Source organism: Amborella trichopoda, chromosome 1 (assembly GCF_054954075.1).
Source record: "Amborella trichopoda isolate Santa Cruz 75 chromosome 1, AtrichopodaSantaCruz75HAP2 v2.0, whole genome shotgun sequence".
Taxonomy (NCBI): domain Eukaryota; kingdom Viridiplantae; phylum Streptophyta; class Magnoliopsida; order Amborellales; family Amborellaceae; genus Amborella; species Amborella trichopoda.
This window is the reverse complement of record NC_142336.1, coordinates 54127340-54147936: the sequence shown is the minus strand read 5'-3', so window position 1 is coordinate 54147936 and position 20597 is coordinate 54127340. Positions and strand designations below refer to the sequence as shown.

The 20597-nt window shown below is 38.2% G+C and overlaps 1 protein-coding gene across 4 annotated transcripts; it reads right to left on the bottom strand.

Annotated features, from left to right (window-relative positions):
- Positions 1-8444: 8444 nt before the first annotated feature.
- On the bottom strand, positions 8445-20169 carry LOC18434773 (homeobox-DDT domain protein RLT2). 4 transcript variants are annotated; one of them, XM_011625299.3, is made up of 19 exons: positions 19652-20169; positions 18874-18989; positions 17965-18390; positions 17769-17839; positions 16814-17347; positions 16455-16544; positions 16194-16358; positions 15889-16111; positions 15361-15461; positions 14893-14979; positions 14542-14697; positions 14264-14419; positions 13923-14132; positions 12952-13626; positions 12193-12744; positions 11094-11723; positions 10824-10928; positions 10226-10483; positions 8445-9425 (listed from the first exon to the last, which is right to left on the bottom strand). In XM_011625299.3, the coding sequence occupies exons 2-19, from the start codon at positions 18974-18976 to the stop codon at positions 8715-8717; spliced, it is 5253 nt and encodes a 1750-aa protein (XP_011623601.2). In that variant the 5' UTR covers positions 18977-18989; positions 19652-20169; the 3' UTR covers positions 8445-8714. The 4 variants fall into 4 exon arrangements, with proteins under 4 accessions (XP_011623601.2, XP_006844899.2, XP_088730215.1 ...); XM_006844836.4 differs by having other exon boundaries at positions 14542-14694; XM_088874089.1 differs by having other exon boundaries at positions 14542-14694; positions 18874-18992; positions 19652-20165.
- Between the last annotated feature and the right edge of the window lie 428 nt (positions 20170-20597).

Sequence of the window (20597 nt, the reverse complement as noted above, 5' to 3'; positions counted from 1 at the left end):
TAAGCTGAGGGTCTTTCTTTTGTGCCGATCAAATCTGTTGGATTAATTGGGGTTTTGCCTTAATGTTGGCAATCATACTTACCACACCATTAATGAACGGAGTCGGGTGCCAATCCACTATTTCCTCTAACAATCTCAGTTCTTGGATCATTAGATGAGCTAAGACTCCTGTAGATTTTTTACTTAGAGCGTCGCCTACAACGTTAGCTTTTCCTGAATGATAATGGATTGTACAATCATAATCTTTTAAGAAATCCATCCATCTTATCTGTCGCATATTTAAATCTTTCTGAGAGAATAGGTATTTCAAGCTCTTATGATCCATGTATATTTCGAATTGCTCACCATATAGATAATGCCTCCACATTTTCAAAGCGAATACTATTGCAGCCAGCTCCACGTCATGAATTGGATATTTTTTCTCATATTCTTTCAACTGTCTGGATGCATATGCCACTACTTTCCCATATTGCATTAATACACATCCCAAGCCTTTATGTGAAGCATCACTATAAATCACAAATCCTCCACTCCCCTCAGGAATTGTTAAAATAGGTGCCGAAGTTAATCGAACTTTTAGTTCTTGAAAACTCTCTTCACATCCACTTGTCCACTCAAATTTGACATTTTTCTGTGTCAATCGAGTCAATGGGGTTGCGATTCGAGAAAATCCTTCTACAAACTTTCTATAATATCCTACCAATCCCAATATGTTTTGAACTTTAGTCACATTATTTGGTTGTTTCCAATTAACAACGGCTTCAACCTTTGAAGGATCAACTGATAGACCTTCTTTTGATATGACATGTCCTAAAAATGTCACTTGTTCAAGCCAAAATTCATATTTACTAAGTTTGACATACAATTCTTTTCTCTTAATATTTGCAATTCCATTCTTACATGCTGCTCATGTTCCTTCTGATTCTTGGAATAAATTAAAATATCATCGATAAATACCACAATAAATTTATCGAAAAAGGGCTTAAAGACCCGATTCATCAAGTCCATAAATACAGCCGGTCTATTAGTTAATCCAAAAGGTCTGACTACAACTTTATAATGGCCATACCTTGTTCTGAAAGCTGTCTTGGGAACATCTTCACTTTTAATCTTAAGCTAATGGTATCCAGATCTAACATCAATTTTTTAAAACACTTTTGATCTTTGTAATTGACCAAATAAATCATCAATTATAGGTAATAGATACTTATTTTTCACTGTCACTTGATTCAACTGTCTATAATCGATACACAATCTCATGGTCCCATCTTTCTTTTTAACAAACAATACCGGAGTACCCCAAGGTGACACACTAGGCCTGATAAAACCTTTATCTAATAATTCTTTCAATTGTTGTTTAAGTTCCTTAAGTTCTACAGGTGCCAGTCTGTAAGGTGCCTCAGAAATTGGGGCTACCCCTAACAATAATTCAATAGAGAATTCAATTTTCCTGTCAGGCGGTAGTCTTGGTAATTCTTCAGGGAAAACGTCTGGAAATTCTCGGACAACTAGAGTGGTATCCAAATTTATCTCTTCCTTCCTATCTTCTGTGATATAGGCAAGAAAGCCTTGACACCCTTTTCGAAAGAGGCGATTAGCTCGAATACAGGAGATTAAATATGATGGGGAGTCTTCTTTGCTATTATTGAAGTAAAATACTGGTTGATCCGAAATACTAAAGGTAACCATTTTCTTGTAACAATCAATACTTGCATGGTATGCAGAAAGCCAATTCATGCCTATGATTACATCAAAATCTTTAATTTCTAGAAGTATTAAATAAACCAACAGTTCATTTTCTTCTATCTTTCATTACACAATATTTGTAAACTATATTGGTATCATTTGAATTTCCCATCGGTGTGGTTACCTCTAGAATGTATTCTAATTGTTCTAGTTCTACCTTTCAGTGGCATGCAAAGTGTGGTGACATAAATGAATGAGTAGATCCAGGATCAATCAAAACATGAGCTACTTTTTGGATGATAGTAATAATACCTTGAATCACTAATTTTGAGGCCTGAACGTCTTGTCAAGTGATCGTAAATACTATTCCCTTCATCTGAGGTTTTTGAGCTATCTCTCCCTGCTTTGGAAGCTGTTGTATCTGTAGGCTAGGGCATTCTCTAATCTGGTGCCCCAATTTTTTACATTTAAAACAGGCTCCAGTATTCCAATAACAAGGACTTGATCCATGTTTTTTCCCACATTTTTTACATGGTTCTATTGAGCTTTGAAATGGCAAGGGCCTTGGCTTCTTGTTTGCCCTTTCAAATTGTTGTCGATTAGATAATGTGGGTCTAACTTGACTTTTCTGATTTTTCATCTTTTTGTAATCTTCGAAATCTTTTTCGACAATTTGGGCTCGATCAACTATTTCAGCATAAGTTCTCAATTTTAAGACTGATATTTTGCTTCTAATAACTGGTCTGTGACCCCTTTCAAATTTTTTCATCTTTCTTACCTCATTGTTAATCATATGTGGTGCAAACCTGGCCAATTCAGTAAACTTGGCCTCGTACTATGCTATGGTCCGGTTTCCTTAGATTAATTCCATAAATTCCATTTATTTTTGTCTCGAATAAAATCTGAAAAATACTTTTTATTACATGCCTCTATAACTACTTCTCAAGTCAAGGATTTATTTTCTTTGACCAATACTCCTTTTGTCATTCGCCACCAATGTTGTGCTTCACCTTCTAACATAAAAACTACCAAGGTCACCTTCCTATCATAAGGACATTCCATTACCTCGAATATTTTCTGCAATTGCATAATCCATCCCTCGACTTCCAGTGGGTTTACAGCACCCTTAAAAGAATGTGGGTTCAATTTTTTAAATTGTTCGATATTACTCTCACCATTTCCCGTAACTGACTGCCTAGGTGGATTATTGTTTTCCATCTGATGTTGCATTAGAGCAACTATATTTTCCAAGGCTTTGTAAATTCCTTTGATATTAGCTTCAGCTATTCTGGATCTTGACTTCGTCCCGGTCTGTATACGCAATAAATGTGTTTTTAAGTACATTCTTTTTAAATTTTGTAAGAATCTTAAACCTATTGCTCTGATACCATAATTGTCACGCCCCAATAATTTACAATACTAATATTCCTGAGATGTGACAGTCAAAACATATATACATCTCTTGATAGGACAAATTTACAGTGGCGAGTTCTTACAAAGTAGCAAAAGAAACTTTAAGCACAACTACAATATCTTCCAAGGTTGATTCTAACGAGCACTCAAAATGAAACCGCAGTTATCCTGAAAAAAAATGTTTACCATAATTTGGTGAGTTTGGCTACTCAGTAAGTGATCATCATAATCCTAAAAATAATCATGGTTGAGAGATATCAATATTTTCAAAAAGAATATCTATTAACATAAATGCTTTAACAATTTCACTTTAAAAAATGCATAATTAAGTATAATCCAAATAATTGAAATGCATATAACATTTTAACGGCAGTGCATAATGCAAAGGATTTCACAAATTACCCTACTGGCGTCCCAAGTAGGTCACTTATATACCCCATCAGCGTCTTGATGGGTCCACTTAATCCTTATCGGCGTCCCAAATACGTCTACTTAATCCCTGCAGGTCCACTTATACCTCACCGGCATACTGGATGAGTCCACTTAATCCCTACCGGTATACCGGATAGGTCCACTTATACCTCACCGGCGAACCGGATGAGTCCACTTGCATACTTAAAGTATTTATAAATCTATTTAAACATTCAAAAGCAGCAATATCATGTACTCAACATATCACTGAAATTATTAATATGAATTTCACTAAAATCATTAATAACAGTCACTTTCAATAACATTTCAAAAATAACCAGTCAAATATTTTGGGCTCATATTTAGAAAGGTAACAGTACGTAAAGACATTCTAGCATAATTGCCAATCTAATATGTATAGAAAAACTCTTATAGAAATTCAAGAATACGGAATTATCACAATTTATGGGATGTCAATTCGCAAATAAACATTTCACATACAATGCTATAATCAATTGCAAAAATATCAGTTTTCAAATAATAAGGCAGTTTTGCACATGAAATTTACAATGTCTAAATATTCAAAAACAGTAGAAAGAAATCTCACAATTTTACTAAAAGCAGAAATATCATATTTATTTCTAATAATTTTACAGTATCTAAAATTTTCTAACAATAGACAAGAAAAATAAATAAAGTTATTTCTAAGAATTTACAGCATTTAAAATTTCTAACATAGATAAAATATCACAATTTTATTAAAAAGATTATTTTTTAAAATAATGAGGCCGCTTGCGTATAAAATTTATCGCGCCTAAAATTCATGATAATGAGCAGAAGTAATTATTTCATTTCATTTTTTAAAAAGAACGGATTTTTTTTAAAATAATGATGCCACTTACCTAAATGTTTGAGAGGGAGCTTTCGATAAAAATTTTGGCTAGAGATAGGAGCTCACTGTGTTTGTGAGAGGGAGAGCGAAAAAGGAGTTGTTAGACGATGTCTTACCTTTTGTCCTATTTAATTTCTTTAAAACGCCTCCATCTCATGTATGAGGTGTATCGTAATTGACCGCCTTTAATACCTGAAAACCACGTCAACAAAAGCTTAAACCAAATGAAGGTAAAAGCTTTTGAAAGTAGTGATGGTCCCTAAGGACCATCATGCTCATATGGACCATCACTTATTAAAAGTTTCTTTTTTATTTTATTTTATTTTATTTTATTTTAAAGTTTAGGATTGTTACATATATTCTCCTCAAATTTCTCTCTTTCTCTCTTTTCTTTGAGATTCTCCCAAACCCCTTCTCTCTCTCTCTCTCTGTATTTTCCCCCACTTTGTCTCTCGAGGTCACTTGTTCTTTCTCTCTACCCTATGTTTCCCGAAGCCCCTCTCTCATTTTGGTTCCAAAAACAGGCACAATCTACATACAGTTAATCATCCATGCTAATAATATCCAACCAATCAATAGAAAAAATCCACATAAATCAATCAAATATATAAAGAAATATAAACCATGGAGAGAGAGTGTGGGAAAATAGGGAAAGAGAGAGAGAGAAGGGGTTTGGAAAAAGTCATGGAGAGAGAGATTTAGGGAAAATTCACGTAAAAAGAGACAAATGATGGTGTTTAGAAATGATATGTCTTTATTATATTTGTTTGGAGTAAACAAATAGGTTTAAAATATATAAAGTTAGGTTAGGGGGTTAAAAGATACAAGATTTAGAATTTCTATGACCCAAGATATGTTTTGAAACCTTGGGTCGAGTGAGATATAAAACTTAAAAATGAGGGGTATGGAGATATTTTCCCTTTATAAAGAGTTTGCATAGAGTCTCACGCAGCAATTTTAGGTTGATATTTGAAATGAAGTTAAAAAAAAACTAGTTTATATAAAGTGTCATTATTATGCTTTAGAAGCAAGATGCACCTGAAAAACCGAAAAGCCTATTGGAAGAGGTTGTTTCAATGTTATAAAATTTTCCAATTGAACATCTCAATCTTGAAATATATAACCATGAAAAACAAGGATTTCATATATTAAAAATAGTGCATCTTGTAACATATTATCAAGGACTGTCTATTTTCAAAAGTTTTGAGTGTTTATAGATCTGCTTCACCCGCACTATTTTTACATCTTGAAAATTCACCACTAGGGATAGAAAATAATTTCAAACAATAAAGAGTTTTCAATACTAAAACCAGATCTTCCAATTGGATTTAGAGGTACGTCTTACTTTGATTGTTTAAGCGCCCTGAGCAATGTGGAGTAAGCAAATCGAGTTCGATTATTGCAGGGTTCTTGTAGACGTCGTAAATTGGTGTAGTACATATTATGTTATATCCAAAATTAACCTGCTATATCTTACAAATTAGTTACTAGTTTCATGTTCCATGATAAAATGAGATATCGCCCTGACTAATATAATGGGAAAAGTATACAAGGAGGTCACAATGATCGATGTTGGTCAAATTTCAAATCGGGTGGTTTTGTGTTATTCATTAGACCTAAAAGTTCTAGAAAAAATTCTCAAACTATGCGACGTCCGATGCTATCCAATTTGATATCTAGTAGCTAGGAGTAATTGTGACTTTATTATAACAAAGATAAATAGTGTCATACTATACGATCCCAATATAATATTTAATTACGGTATATAGCTCTTTGGTAGGGGTGGCAAGGTAACGGGTGGGCCCGCCCGGCCTGGTCAGCCCGAGCCTAAAAAACTAGTATCTAGGCCACAAAATATGGCTCGAGGGCCGGCCTAGGGCCGAGCAACCATACCCCGAGGGTAGGGTCAAGCCTAAGGGACTGTTCGGCCAGGCCCTGCCCTCCCCTCCCCTCTTTTTCTATCTTTATGTTTATTTTATTTTTTCCTAGCCGGGCCTAATGGGGCATGGGCCAGAGCCTTTTTGGCTAAAATAAAGAGTAATTTAGGGGTCCCAGCCATCATATCTCAACTGAATAGTTAAAAATGTATTATATTACTTGAATTTTGATTTTTTTTCTACAAATCGAATTAAGATGAAAATTTGTATATCTATACTGCACAATAGGGCACACAAGAAAAAGATATAAACAAATATTTTATAAATTTTAAAATGACCAAACTAGCACTTGAGAAAATATGGGGATAATTTGGCTGTTTTATATTTTTTAAGGCAAAAATTTTATATAGAGCCGATGCTCTAAACAATCAAATTAGATCCCACCTCAAAAATTTCACTAGAAGTAGTTGTTTTGATGCTCAAATATTCTCAAGTTGATCATCTGGACATCAAGATGTATGAACATGAGAAAAAAAATAGATTTCAAGTTTTGGAAATAGTGCATCTTGTAACACATTTTAATACTGTCAATTTTCAAGATTTTCAAGTTTTTATAGATCTACTTGATTTACACTATTTTTTAAGCTTTAAATTTTATAATTAAAGTTAAAAATATATTTTAAGGTAATCACAAATATTTTCAGTAATGAAACCATGTTTCTCAATAATATTTGAAGGTGGGCCCTAATTTGATTGTATAAAGCATCGGCTCTATACAAACTGCACCTTTTTTTAAAATAAATTTTTTTATTTTTTTCAAACTATATACTTAAAATTCCCTTAAACCGATTATAAAAAAAATTAAAATTTAACTAGTAATAATTTCCCTTAAACCGATTTATAAAAAAATTTAAAATTTAAATAGTAACATGCATTATCAACCATCACACATGAATTATCAAACATCCCAATCATACTTAATATACAAACGTGTCAATGTTAAGAGTAGGGAAATGGGTCGGGGCAGGGCAGGGCGACTCGTGGGCCCAAGGGGATGACCCAACTAAGTCCAGGTCTAGACCTAGACAATGGAACCAACGGGTCTGGTCCAGGCCCACATGACCTTGACTCTACCACAGCCAGATTTAGGTCCGTTGGATCCTATAGGATCGGGGTCAACTTGACCCGACCATAGCAGATATATAAAATAAAACATAGAGAATCGGACCCGATCAGACCTGGTGGCCAGGTCCAACTCTAATTGACTTGGACCCAACCCAAGTCCATGTCAAGCCAGAGTCCACGTCAAGTCCAGGTGTAACCTAGACTTATTGGGGCTGGGTCCGTGTACCTACGCCCAACCCATTCCCACCCCCCAGTGAGTGTCCGTGTATGAACATATGCGTTGGCTAGGCACCAAAACCTATATCCCCTAGTGAGTGTCCGTGTCCTTTCCGTCAACATGTTGATGCAGCAAAAGCAAGCTTATGTCGTCACCTTAAAATCTATCTTATTCGTATTTAATTTGATGGCCCAAAAATTGTCAAAAAACGAATGTAGTTTGCTCATCATCACAAGGAAATGGATTTCAAAGTTTTAAATCCTCACAATCTAATCGATTCAGAATCCAAATTAGATTTTGAAAACTTGTAGAAATGGAGCTCGTTTACGGCACTAAACTCGTTTTCCTCTTTATTAATGATCCATTTCAGAGGGTTTAAAAATGATATCCAAGGTGTTTGGGTCCTCAAACAACCAAAGACATGGCCAATTAGAGTAGAAATATCAAAGTCGATGGATCATGTTTGGGGCTCCAAATCCATCTCTCTTTTTCAGTACAACGAACTTGAGAGAATTTCCTAGCTTTTTGGATTCATGAACACTCCAATATCACATGGGTTTTGGAGCAGCCAAAGCAACTAGGGGTGGCAATGGGTTGGGTTGGGTTGGGTTGGGTCTGGGTTCGGCAAATGCCGCAACCCTCGTATCATTTCCCAAGTGACATGGCATCCAAAAGTGGCAAGGGTCTTTTCCTTGGTGTTCCTCAAGTTGGTCCTGTTACTTATGCCATGTTTTATTGTTTAGAATATACATCTCCCAAAAAACTTACGAACAATGTAAAGATTAATCTCCCAAAGGAAAACCAAATGAAAGGAGCACAAAACTGAAAGCAAAAATACATGAGATAACAAATAATATTTTAGCTTGAAAAACTTAACTACAAAATATACCATACAATTATCGATCTCCGCACACACTGCAATCTCTCTAAAGCTCCACAACCTGGAGGTTGCACCCTTAATCCTCCCTCCAAAGCCCAACAATGCTCCCACCAATCTGAAGAACTAGACAATAGCTTCCAAGTGCCGACGCCCCAAACAAAACCACATTGAACGTGACCACTCACCGTCATATTTATACTAAAACCCCCCCTTCTAATCACTGTACTCAGATATTGATCCTGACTCTTCCTCATCCTCTTCCTCTCCATTCTGATCCCTCTCCTCATCCTCGTCTCCACTCTCATCACCATCCACCTCCTCTGACTTACTATCATAATCACCACCAACCCCATATTTAGGTCCTCCATCCCCAAACTCATCCTCACTCTCCTGCTCATTCTCCTCTTCCTCACTACTCTCATCAGATCGAACCCCCTCATTCTCCATGGCATAATTCATCATCTCACCTGTTGCCTCCTCTCCTACCCACTCCTCACCTGTACTCGAAGACTCCTCGCTCTTTTGCTTAGAGTCAATGACCTCCCTCCCCTCCTCCTCTTCCTCTATCCGTCTCTCTAATATGGGCTTAACCCTAGCCCTGATCAAGCCTCTCCCCCGCCCTCGCCCACGACCACGGCCTTTGCGACCTCCACGCCCATGTCGGGCCCGCTCTCCATTCCCTACAAGTCTTCCAGAAGCTTCTGCACGGGACCCACCAGCCCCTCTTCCACCACGTGTGGAGCGACCCCTGCCTCGGCCTCGCCCTCGGCCACTGCCACTACCTCGGCCACGGCCAGAGCCTCGGAGAGGCCTGGGCTCAGATGTCCAGTTGTCTTCGTGGTTAGGGTGCAGTGCTTGGTTTGGAGACTCCATTGGGTCTACTTCCTGTATGCTCCTCACCACAGCAAAACGAGAGGGCACCTTCTGGAAGAAGAAAGAAAGAAGTGAATTTGATTATAGTATTCGAAGGTATATGGAGCTTGGTTTCGGAGATTTGACCCCATCCAGTTTTCCAGACATTCCATTATCTTCTCTACTGTCATGGAAATGAAAAAGACTTGGCTCATAATAACACAAAATTCCCCCCACTGTCCAAACTACTTGGCTCATAATAACACATTAATGTTAAATCAATGCCCTATTGTTTTGACACAAAAGAAAATTATGTTGAATACGAGTATATGGAAAGAGCTCGTACACCATACAACTACTACCTCATGAAAAACACTAAGGAGAATTTTCTTGATATGAAATTTTGAGATCCACTTTAGCAGCAAAAGAAAACTATATCAAGAAAAAGTACTGATAATTTTGTGTTCCTGAACACTTTATTCGATTGTCTTTAACTTGGACAGTCTATTCAATCTTAGGATGTTATTTTTAAAAAAGCACCTATAGAGTGTGTATGATATCTCTCTCTCCCCCCCTATCTCTTGAGGTTTGTCCCTAGGTTAAGGAGATTGCATCCCCAAAATCAAACATACTCTGCATACAAGATCTCTCTCCCTCTCTCTCTCTCTCTTGAGGTTCGTCGCTAGGTTAAGGAGGTTGCATCCCTAAAACTACACATACCCCTAGATGGAGTTTTGTAGAGGGGTGAATGTGAGATATGCTCCAAAGAGCGCATATAATCTTATGCATATGAAAAACAGCATTCATCAAAATTTGGGCTGATTTCTTGAAAGTAAGTTATCTTTAAAATTTCCCAAGATAGAGCTACTCACAACAAATTCTTCAGATTCCCTGTCTCGGTGAGACTTCTGTTGCATCATGTAGGCAATGGAAGCATCAAACTCCATAAGCCGTAGTGCCAAGGCTGCCGTGGTTTGCGGAATCCATGGCAGCAAAGGAACAGATCCTGGTTGTAAAGATGTTTCATCTGTGGGATATCCAAGCTTGGCTGATTCTAATAAATCCTTGGTGGTTTCATAACTCGAAGATAAGCACTCTCGCACAACAGCAGCCTCTAGAAGGTTAAGCATCTACCAAGACAGCCAACAAAGTGAAGTGAATAACAACAACCAGTAATTATTAAAATGACAAGTGGCATATCATCAGATAATGAACAAAGTACCAGCAATGAGCAACAAAGTGAAACAATTGCCTGCCCAGTTTCCACATAAAACTTGTCTCTACAAACATTTTTTTTGAGAGAAGATAACTTATTTGTCTTTACAAACATTCAGATCAACACGTGTTTTAAGAGACAAAAAACTGATAACATCTAAACCCTCAGCATTCTAAATCGATAATAGAGAAGGCTAAAGCATCAGTTCTTTCAGTTTTAGTGTTGCGAGTAATGCAAGGCTCAATATCACAAACCTGAAAAAGTTCCTCTGCAGTTGTCAAAGAAAGCAAATTGATACCCCAAGATTTTCGAAACGCCTCTGTCCAATGTGACTTGAGTGCTTCTGAAGGTATTGAGACCTACATGTTCATCACAAGTGCCATTAGAACAGATGCAAATATGAAAGGAAAAAAAAATTCTCTTTTAGAAACTAGGACTCAAAATAATGTTTCGACCGTAACTTGCCACTAAGGTCTAAGGGAAGCAAAATGCAAAGATTTCACATTAATAAAAAAAAAAGCCACCTCAATAGAAGCTAATTCTGCCTTGACCAGCCGCACTCTAGAGGAAAGAGATGAAAAAGCACGCCGAAGCTTCCAATTTAGCTCTAACTTTCTCTTCTCTTCACAGTCAGCAACATGCTGAGAAAATTTTGTATCCAACTTTTTGAAAGTTCCATGGCAACAAGAGCAATGCTTGTCTTTGGCTAAGAATGAATTATGGCAAAATTCACAAGTGTAGAGCAGCTCAGTACATCTTTTCTTCCCATATTTAAGGGCACACACAACAGAAGAATTAAAGCACTCGGTCCATAACCATTTTTCATAATCTTCATATCTCATCAGTACATTGAATTTCTCCAAGTCAGTTCTCCCAAGCTCAATCTTAAATGATTTCGACTGCTCCCAAAAATCAGAACTATCGTCCCAAACCACACTGGTAGGACTATCAACCTCCACCTTGGGAACAGAACAAGAGGCAGTATCAATGGATTCTATTTTCGTGGCAATTGCAGTCACCTCTGTAGGATTCATAGAATACAAGTTGCTCTTGGCGACTTCTTTAAATGAGCTCTCTATTTTCTGCAACATAGAATATAGATGGGATTCCCTAATACCTCGTATATCAAGTGCAGCCAAAAGAGCATCAAATCCCTGGATGGGAATCACAAAAGAGGAACAATGCCACATGAGCAAGATAACATAGAAGACTATGAATGTCATATAGTAGTGACAATGATTGAAACAAAAGAAACAGAGTTCACAGAGAAGAACATCACCAACCAAATATCTGAATAAAAATGCTTGAACATGTTAAACGAAAAGCATTTAGATTGAAAGTTCCAGTAATTGTTGTTCATAAAATATGATCGGACTTTAAGGTGGTGAAAAGCATGCATATAACAGGCAGGGTATAGGAGCATTTGAAATTTGAAAAGAAAGCATGCAATCAAAGTAGATAACACGAATAGCATCATTCATTAAGTTATCTTTTACATTGGCTTGGAAATGAATTGCTGTCAAGTCAAGATACTCTGCAATTCACAAATCAAGATTTAAATATATATAGGCACAGATTCTCATCCAGTGCTATAAATTTAAACTAGCCAGGAATGATACTCACCTCAACTGTATCAATGATCCTCCAGCAACCATCATGAGACTCAAAAAATATCCTTCCACACCCAGGATCACTCCCAGAAGAAGTAACAAATCGCCAGTACCGATTACGTCTGCGATCTTGACCAAGAGGCAAAGACCTATAGACATACAATTCCTCTGCTCTATGACCAATATATGCTTTTAATTGGGCACGAGACTTCTCAAATGCAAATGCTTGCTGTTGGTATGGGGAAATATCTTGGCCAACAGCGAGCTCTTGCCCTGTTGGGTTCTTTTCAGATAGCATATTATGAAGATAACTTTGAACATTTTGAGCATCAATGGATTGATCCTGCTTGGTTGCAGAAAAAAACTCCTCGCCTTTGTTATCAACCTGAGGTAAAGGACTTTGCCCACCTTCTGCTCCATTATGGTTCGAAACTCCCTCTGCCTTGGTCCCTGTAAAATTGGATACCTGTGACTTAGAGTAGTGTTCTTCTCTCATACGTCGTTTATCGAGCTGTGCCTCAGCCCACATCTGCCTTTTTAAGGCATTTGCTGCTTCCAAGCGTTCCTGCCACAAAAAAAACAGACTTCACAATTTGTTTGATAGTTAACAATAAATTAAGCATCATTGGGGGAGGGAAAGAGAGAGAGAGAGAGAGAGAGAGAGAGAGAGAGGGAGGGGCAGGTGAAGGGTGGCAAGGTTAATGATGGGTAGAGAACTAAGGGAATGTCACATTTAACATCATGTCCGTGATGCGGAGGAAGCAATTTTTACCTCAAGTACAACCCGGATTGAATTTCCTTCTATTGCAACACCGATTAATGCAACAAGTGCATTCAGCCGCTCTTCAACACTGAGATCAGAGTATTCCCCTTCAGTCAGTCCTTGAACCCATGATTCTCCAGTGTGGCTCTCATCTATCTCTGCATCCTCTTGCTCGTTTATATTTTCATCGGCAGGCTGCCCGTTAAGAATGCTTGCCTTCTTTGCATCATTTGAGTTATCTATTAAAACTCCGCGAGTTTTGCCAACCTTGTCCTTTATCTGCTCACTCTTTTCTTCTTCTGACGGAGTTGATGCTTGGTCAGCCTTGTCTTCTTCATTCACAGAAAATAACCCCTTATCTGAATTTTGCAGACCATCCAGCCCATCATCAATTTCAGGATCCTCAGCTTCATCGATATCAAACTCTTCATCCGCGACATCTTCAGCATCTTCTAAATCCTTTTCGGCTTCTTCTGAATCTGAAAACCCACTCTGGAATTGACGTATTTTTTCCCTAGCAGCCTGCAATATGGCATCTCTATCAGCAGGGTCTTTTCTAAAAGCGGGGCGTACACAATATGTTGATGGAGCAGTCCTTTCAAAAAGATTTCCATCCCTTGAAAGTGCGGCCGCAATGGAAGCCTCAGGTGTCTTGCTTGTTGTTAGGTCGCGGAGTCCAGATTTCTAGTAATGAAGAAACAGGTGAGAACCATAAATCTTCGCAAAGACATCAAAACATATAACTTAGAAAGTATATTATAATCTGACGGACTAGGGGAAATAATAGTCTATTGGATGAACATTGCTATTTAAAATGGAGGGTAATGGAGAAAGTGGGACCAAGAGTTCTTGTCTTGTAGGTCCCTCCCATTCTCCATCACTGCCTACTATTTTTTAACAGATTTGATAACCATAGGCTATGGTTTTCCCATGGTCCATCAGGGTTTAGTACTCCATATCCAGAGCCCCTTTGCAATCACCTGAATTTTGTCAGCCACTTCTAGAATGGTAAGTCCTTTACTTCCTTCAAGGGAGAGAACATAGAATGCTGCAAATTTGACCGTTCCAGGAGTTAAGCGGTGCCGACATTTTCTCAGGTGAGAGATCCCCTTCCCATGCATCATAGAAACAGCATTTTGCGCTGCTGCTCCACTTCGAAGCGTAGATACAACATCTTCACCATCATGACCCTAAATTCATAGAATTAAGAAATGTACTATATTCTAATGACTATTACAAATGAAACTTTTTGGTTCAGTATGCCAATTACCAGTTACATTGTGAAAGGAAACAGCTGTAAACAATAGCACAAAGTAAGTACCTCATTCTCATCACGAAAGTATGCTTGTCGTGGACCTTTTTCCTTCCATCGTGGCCCAAAGCCTGCTGATAGAGCAAATTGTCGCAGCACTTCAGGCCATGTTAATGGATTTAAGTGCCGCTGCCAGCTCCGAATATCAAAACCCCATGCATATGCCTGTTTCAAGCAATATACGCAATATGCTTTCATTATAGCAGAAATTCCAGACGAAAGGCAACACAAAGAACAGATGTAAGAAACGAAAATAATTTTAAAAGCCAATGGCAAAGATAACTCACTCCTTCAACAATTTGTGGGTGTCCACCACCAGGATTAGCAGCACTGTTTTGATTGGCCCCAGTTCCAACAGAAGGTGTCCTTGCAACATCTTCAATATCTTTGATTATCGATTTCAGGAGCACAATATGTATCTCCCCCATTAACCTTGAGTCCTGCTACAATTTTCACCGCTCAAAAGCAGGACAAATCTTCTATTCATTGCATAGGGCGCACGCAGGCTCGCACACACGCACATGCATGCATACACACACACACACACTCATGCACACGCACAAACACACGCACACAAGCACGCATGCATACACACACACACAATAAATGCCTTAGTACAGATAAGGTACGGTACTCACATGGTCATGAAAAGCTTGGACAAATTCATCGAGTGTAAATGGCCATAGGCCAAGGACATCAGCAAATGTGATTAAAAACCTCCAAACCTAAAATTTCCACAAGCAGATTACGTGGGATCAGTATAAGAAACTTCCTTCCCAACTCTTATCAAGAATAACAAGCAAAACAATCAAACAATGCATCGATCAAGCCACAAAATTAAATTGAACCTCTGTTTATTGTTTCTAAGTAGCAGCATGTATAAAAGAAATTTACAATATTTTAGCGCATTGGCGACCATAGAGCGCTAAAAACTGTGAAGTATTACATCTTACTGAACTTTTTCAGGTAAATAATCATAAGCAATTTCACTTGCTGAAATCAAGTAAAAAGCATGGGAAGTACGTCACCTTCTCGGACGAAATAAAAAATGTTCAAGAACAAAAAGAGTAGCATTAGGTGCATTCGAATCAACTGAATGACATTACCATCAAAAGATTTGCGACGTTTTCTTCCGAATCCTTCAAAGGACGAATTGTGAAAGGTTCTTTTAGCCTTACTGATCGAGGAGGAAAGGCACCCCGCTTATCTGAATCACAAAAAGATATCAGGTTCACTCCAAGAAATATTATTAAAATACCAAAGACAAGACCATATAATGTCATAAGATACATTAAAGAGTAAAGAATCAACAAATGAAGCACACGTGCATAAGAAATGCACGTGTGCAACAGAAGTCCAAATCAGTGGAAGCACAAGCGCAAGCTTCCAGATCAATGGAAGGGATAACAATGGAAGCACAAGCTCACAAAGTCCAAATCACCCATTAACAAAGCTTCTAACAAATGCAACAGAAGTTAATTAAACACAACCTCCCCCCCATCCCTCCCTCCCTCCCTCCCTCCCTCCCTCTGCATGCATCTGTGCGTCCTCCACCCCTCTCTGCATGCATACGTTTGTGTGTGTATATGTATTCTCGCATTAGATCAAATTCATAGAAGATTATAGACACCTACCTTTGAACAACTCAAGATTCTGCAAAGTTTCCATGTCCAGGAAAACAACTGATGGAAGACCTTTGCATGATGCAGCAAGCTCCATAAGTTCTAAGCGTTCATCTTCAACAAGTTCCATAGATTCTCTAGCAATGCGACGAGCTGTAGCTCTTTCATTAGCAGCTTTCAACCTTGCAGCCTCCTTCTCTCTTCGAAGCTCTTCTTTGTGCCGCATTTTCTCAGCCTGTTGCAGAAGCAATGACCCAAGTTTCTAACCATACAAAAACAATGACAAACCAAAAACTTGTTTAGGTAAACATACTTACTCTTAGACTTTCCTTCTGCAAGAACCTCTCTCGTCTTACAACTTCACGTTTCTGTTCTCGCTGGAACCGCTCCTCCTCACGCTGCCTTTCACGAACCAACCGTTCTTCTTCTTTCCGCCTCTCACGATCATACCTCTCCATTTCCCTCCTGGTTTGTTCTTCTCTCTATTTCAAAATGCCCACATGCAATTAGATGAAAATTAGACAACTTCAACAGAAAAAGGAAAACAGAAGGAGCTTGCTTGAGGATCAAGAGAGAACCTTTCTCTTCAGAAGGTCTTGCTTTTCCAGCTCCTTTCTGATTCGCTTCTCATGAGCTTCAACTTCCTTAGCAATCCGTGCTTCCTCAGCCTGTATGTGATAATGCCGTTTAGTATGCAGGGAACCAGTCGTTTAAACACTACAATGATATCTTTCTAGATCACATCACATGGCAAAGAATAAGCAAGTTTAGAAACAGGGACTTAGGTTGGGACTCGTCCTTATTCTGATCCAAGTTGACACGGTAGCATGTGTTAAAGAGTTGCTAAGACTTGACTATTGAATGATTCAAGTCGACCAGGGCTAGTCCGTAGTCTTGTGGCCTAATTGTTATACAGTAGTAACAATTCCATGCATACCTTTCGCTTCCTCTCCATTCTAGAAGCATCTTCATCTGCACAGATCAGCTGGTCAGATGAAGCATAGGGATTGTCTAGCCCAAGTACTGGATGAGGTACAACATGAGGATCGCTTCCAAAATGTGCAAGTGAATTCTTGTGTTGACCACTATCATAGTCAGCTGAACCTTGAGAATAACTGTGTTCATGCCTTCCATGGGAAGAACGATTGACATTCACCATTTGAGATGGGTAAGCATAGCTTGAAGCCAATGGTTCACTATGATGGAGGAAAGCCCCTCCTGTAGATAATGATGGCCCCCTATGGCCAAGAGCTTCAAATGGGGTATCATAAGAGTTTGATGACGTAGCAGCTCTTTCATGCGCTTCAGGTCTTACACTGGGTTGCTCAGGAAGAAATTTATACTCAAGAGGAGGAGTTCTTGTACCAACTTGAGGAAGAACCATATGAACATTTCCTCCAGATGCTTTCCTTTTGCCACTAGATGAACTTTGTAGAAAGCCATGTTCCATATTTGGCATTGGGGGTGAAGCCTGGAGACACAAATATGGCAGAGAAAGCTTACTGCATATTCATAAGAAGAAGCATGGCAATGAACCAACAAATTTATTATGGGGAAGCCCCTCCAGACGATTCTAAGGGCACTTAAAATTTTACGGGGAAGATAGTATATAATCAATCCAAGGGACCTATAGATTCATGGACTCATGAAATAAGAAAAACCCCTAAATTTAGATGATACCCTGTGGTTTTTGGATTGACGTTTGCACATTTCTAGTAAAGGTCAGAACTATTGCAGGAAATAGAATAACCAAATGCAAATTGACAGCCCACATAAATAACACATCTCAGGTTTACAGTTGGATAAACATTTATGCAACCAGAAATATGTAAGCGACCCGATAAGAACAAAGTGAAAACAGAAAATAGGGAATTTGGGTGATGAGTACCAACCATGCCAGGCTTTGCCTCCTGTCTTTCATATATTTTACCATCATATAACCGCCCTGCTAGCATTTGTTGCCCTGTTCATAACACCAACAACAAAAGGTGATATATTATCAAGACTCTTACTTAAAAACATATTAACAACCAGCCAACCAATATTCCAAGAAAACACAAATGCAACTAAACAGCTAAGAAGCAATACCTAAGGGAGAACCAAAGGCACCAGGAGGCAAGGGATCAAATTCCACACCAAGAGCAGGACCATCCTCTCGAAGAGGCTCCCCAAGTTGAGCTTCAATAGCAGCAATTACACGGTTCTCTACCGAAGGTTGGAGATCAATAAACCTCTTCACCATGGGCATCTCACTGCTTCTTGGCACCACATCCTTTCTCATACCAACAAAAATATTTGAAGCCATGGAACGATCGTCTCGACTGGCAGAGTCCATGGCATCAGGGTCTTTGGAGGGCTCAGAAGCGGCTTTTTTCTGCCTCTTTGATGATCCATCCTCATCTTTCCTGCGGTCCTTAAGCCTCCTATGGCAAAACCACATTTGCAATTGTCGATCTGTGAGATCCAATTTTGCTGAAAGGTCTGCCCTCAGAGCCTCTGACGGGTAGTTCTCAACTGAAATCAAGCAGGAAAATGGTTACCAACATGAAATTTGAGCCAAAAACAAAACCAAGAGGAAAAAGACGTAACATTAAAAAACCTAAACTTCAAGCTAGGAAAGAAAAACATAATAGTTAAGAGGTAAGCTAAAAAGACTCGAGGAATAAGAAGAGATAGAAATCTGAAGAGAAAACTAAGACCCAAGAGGAATTAAGAAACGAGAACAATCATGGGGTATTGAGATTATGAAAACGTTAATAAAGATGAGAATTTAAGATCAGGAAAAATCATGGGGAATTAAGAAAATAGAAAAGTCTAGCAAAAAAAATGACAAATATCAACATGATAAATCAAGCTAAACAAAAAAAAAAAATGCGAGCAATGATAAAAGAGAAGGTTAACAAAGAGGATAATGAATAGCAACATGATAATTTGAGCTAAACATAAAAAAAATGAAAACAACCAGGTGGAACAAGAAGAAAGAGCAGGTTAACAAACTGGCATAGGTCTTCTCGAGAAGCTCAAGTTGAACAGCAGTCTTCATCTTCCGCTTGGTGGTCTTGTCCTCGGGACACTTCTTTTCTCCCTCTGCCTTCTCCATTTTAGCAGCTTCACTACTTGAGCACAGAGTGAAATCAATACAAATATGGACAATCTATGGTATTTTACGTAAATGATCCAAGCAAATTGCGTATGCTAACGTTACTAGAAAACAAACATAAAGTAAAGAAATTTGTGAATTTTCTCCATGGATAACAAATGAGTACATACCTCAAACGATCAACGACAGGGGAAAAAAAAAAACTCAATGGTGTTTCTCGGATGAAATCAACATGAATATGGAAAACAAAGTTTATTTTAAATGATGATAACAGCCTATCCCATGCTTGCAGTAACAAAACTTGAAAAAAAACAGACACATACGAAATTTGCAGGGTGGGCAAATACCATACACCAACAAACAAAACCAGAAACCAATCAAATAAACACTAATAGAAGATATAGTCTTTTCCATGGATCATTACAGAAAACCCATTCATCAACACCCAACCAGGAAACCAAAAAACCTAGGTTTCTTACAATGATGCACAAAGCAATCTCACGAATAAACACAAAACGAAAAAACATAATACCCAGTAACCAAAAACACGAGACTCACAAAACTCACAACAAAAAAATTAGGGTTTAGTGATCCAAGCAAAACCAGAAATCGAAACGAGCAAAGCACACTTTCTCCTCCATAAGATTCATGAACAGAAGGGCCATGGATACTCACATTAACCAAGCAGACTATAAAAACGCCGCTGCCTCCGAGAAGAAAACCCTAATCCAGAGAGGAAAATCCCCAAATCGACTGCACCATCATTTAACGCATGCCTCCAAACAATAAAGCAGAAAAGAAGAGAGAGAGAGAACAAATATAGAGAGAGAGGGAGGGACTGGTCAGATATGAGAGAATCGTTACTTTCTCTCTCAAGAGATTTACGCCCAACTTTATCCAAGGGGGTCTCGAGGTTGTAATCGCAAGAAGAATTGAAGAGATTAAAGGAGTGGGTCGAGGAGGAATTACTAATTTTAATATTAATAATATGATCGCTTCCATTGTTATTTTGAGGAGTTTGAAGAATTAAAGGGAGCCTGAGTCGATGGTGATTATGCTTCCTTTTCTCTCTCATCGTGGATCTCGTCTCGATTCTTTGTTTCCATCGATTTTTTTTCTTTTTGGTTTGTTGTGGATTGGGATTTGGAAAGATGTTCCTTTCTCTCTCTTCGAGTTTGTTTATCGTTCCTCACTTCTTTCAACTCTTTCCAGGTTCTTATACGTGTGCCTTGTACGCTCTTTCTCTCTCTACCCATGTTTTTGCGATGGTTTTATACTTTCTCTCTCTAGCTTCTGGCTCTCGCCGATTCTTGAGGCATAACTTGAGGTGGGACCCATTAACCTCTTTTTTGTTTATGTAGGAATTCATAACTGTGGATTTTCACTTTTTTTTTTTTTTTTTTTTTTTTATTAAGAAAGAGAAATTATCTCTTATACTTTCTAAATGACCATTATTAAATTTGATGCATATTTTTTAAAAAAATTATTATAAATTTAATTTTTTTAGAGATCTGTTTTAAATTTAATGGTGATCATTTGGAGTCCTACACATATCAATGGGGGAGAGTCTCACAAGATTATTTCCCTTCAGAAAATTAAAAGCATAACGAAAATGCCATTA

What these genes read in the sequence shown, in the direction of transcription:
- LOC18434773 (XM_011625299.3), bottom strand. Translation starts at nt 18,976, where the DNA reads ATGGAGAAGGCAGAGGGAGAAAAGAAGTGTCCCGAGGACAAGACCACC. An exon ending in AAGACCTTCTGAAGAGAAAG is followed by an intron (nt 16,359 to 16,454) that starts GTTCTCTCTTGA and finishes ATTTTGAAATAG; the next exon opens with AGAGAAGAACAAACCAGGAG. An exon ending in TGCAGAAGGAAAGTCTAAGA is followed by an intron (nt 16,112 to 16,193) that starts GTAAGTATGTTT and finishes CTTCTGCAACAG; the next exon opens with GCTGAGAAAATGCGGCACAA.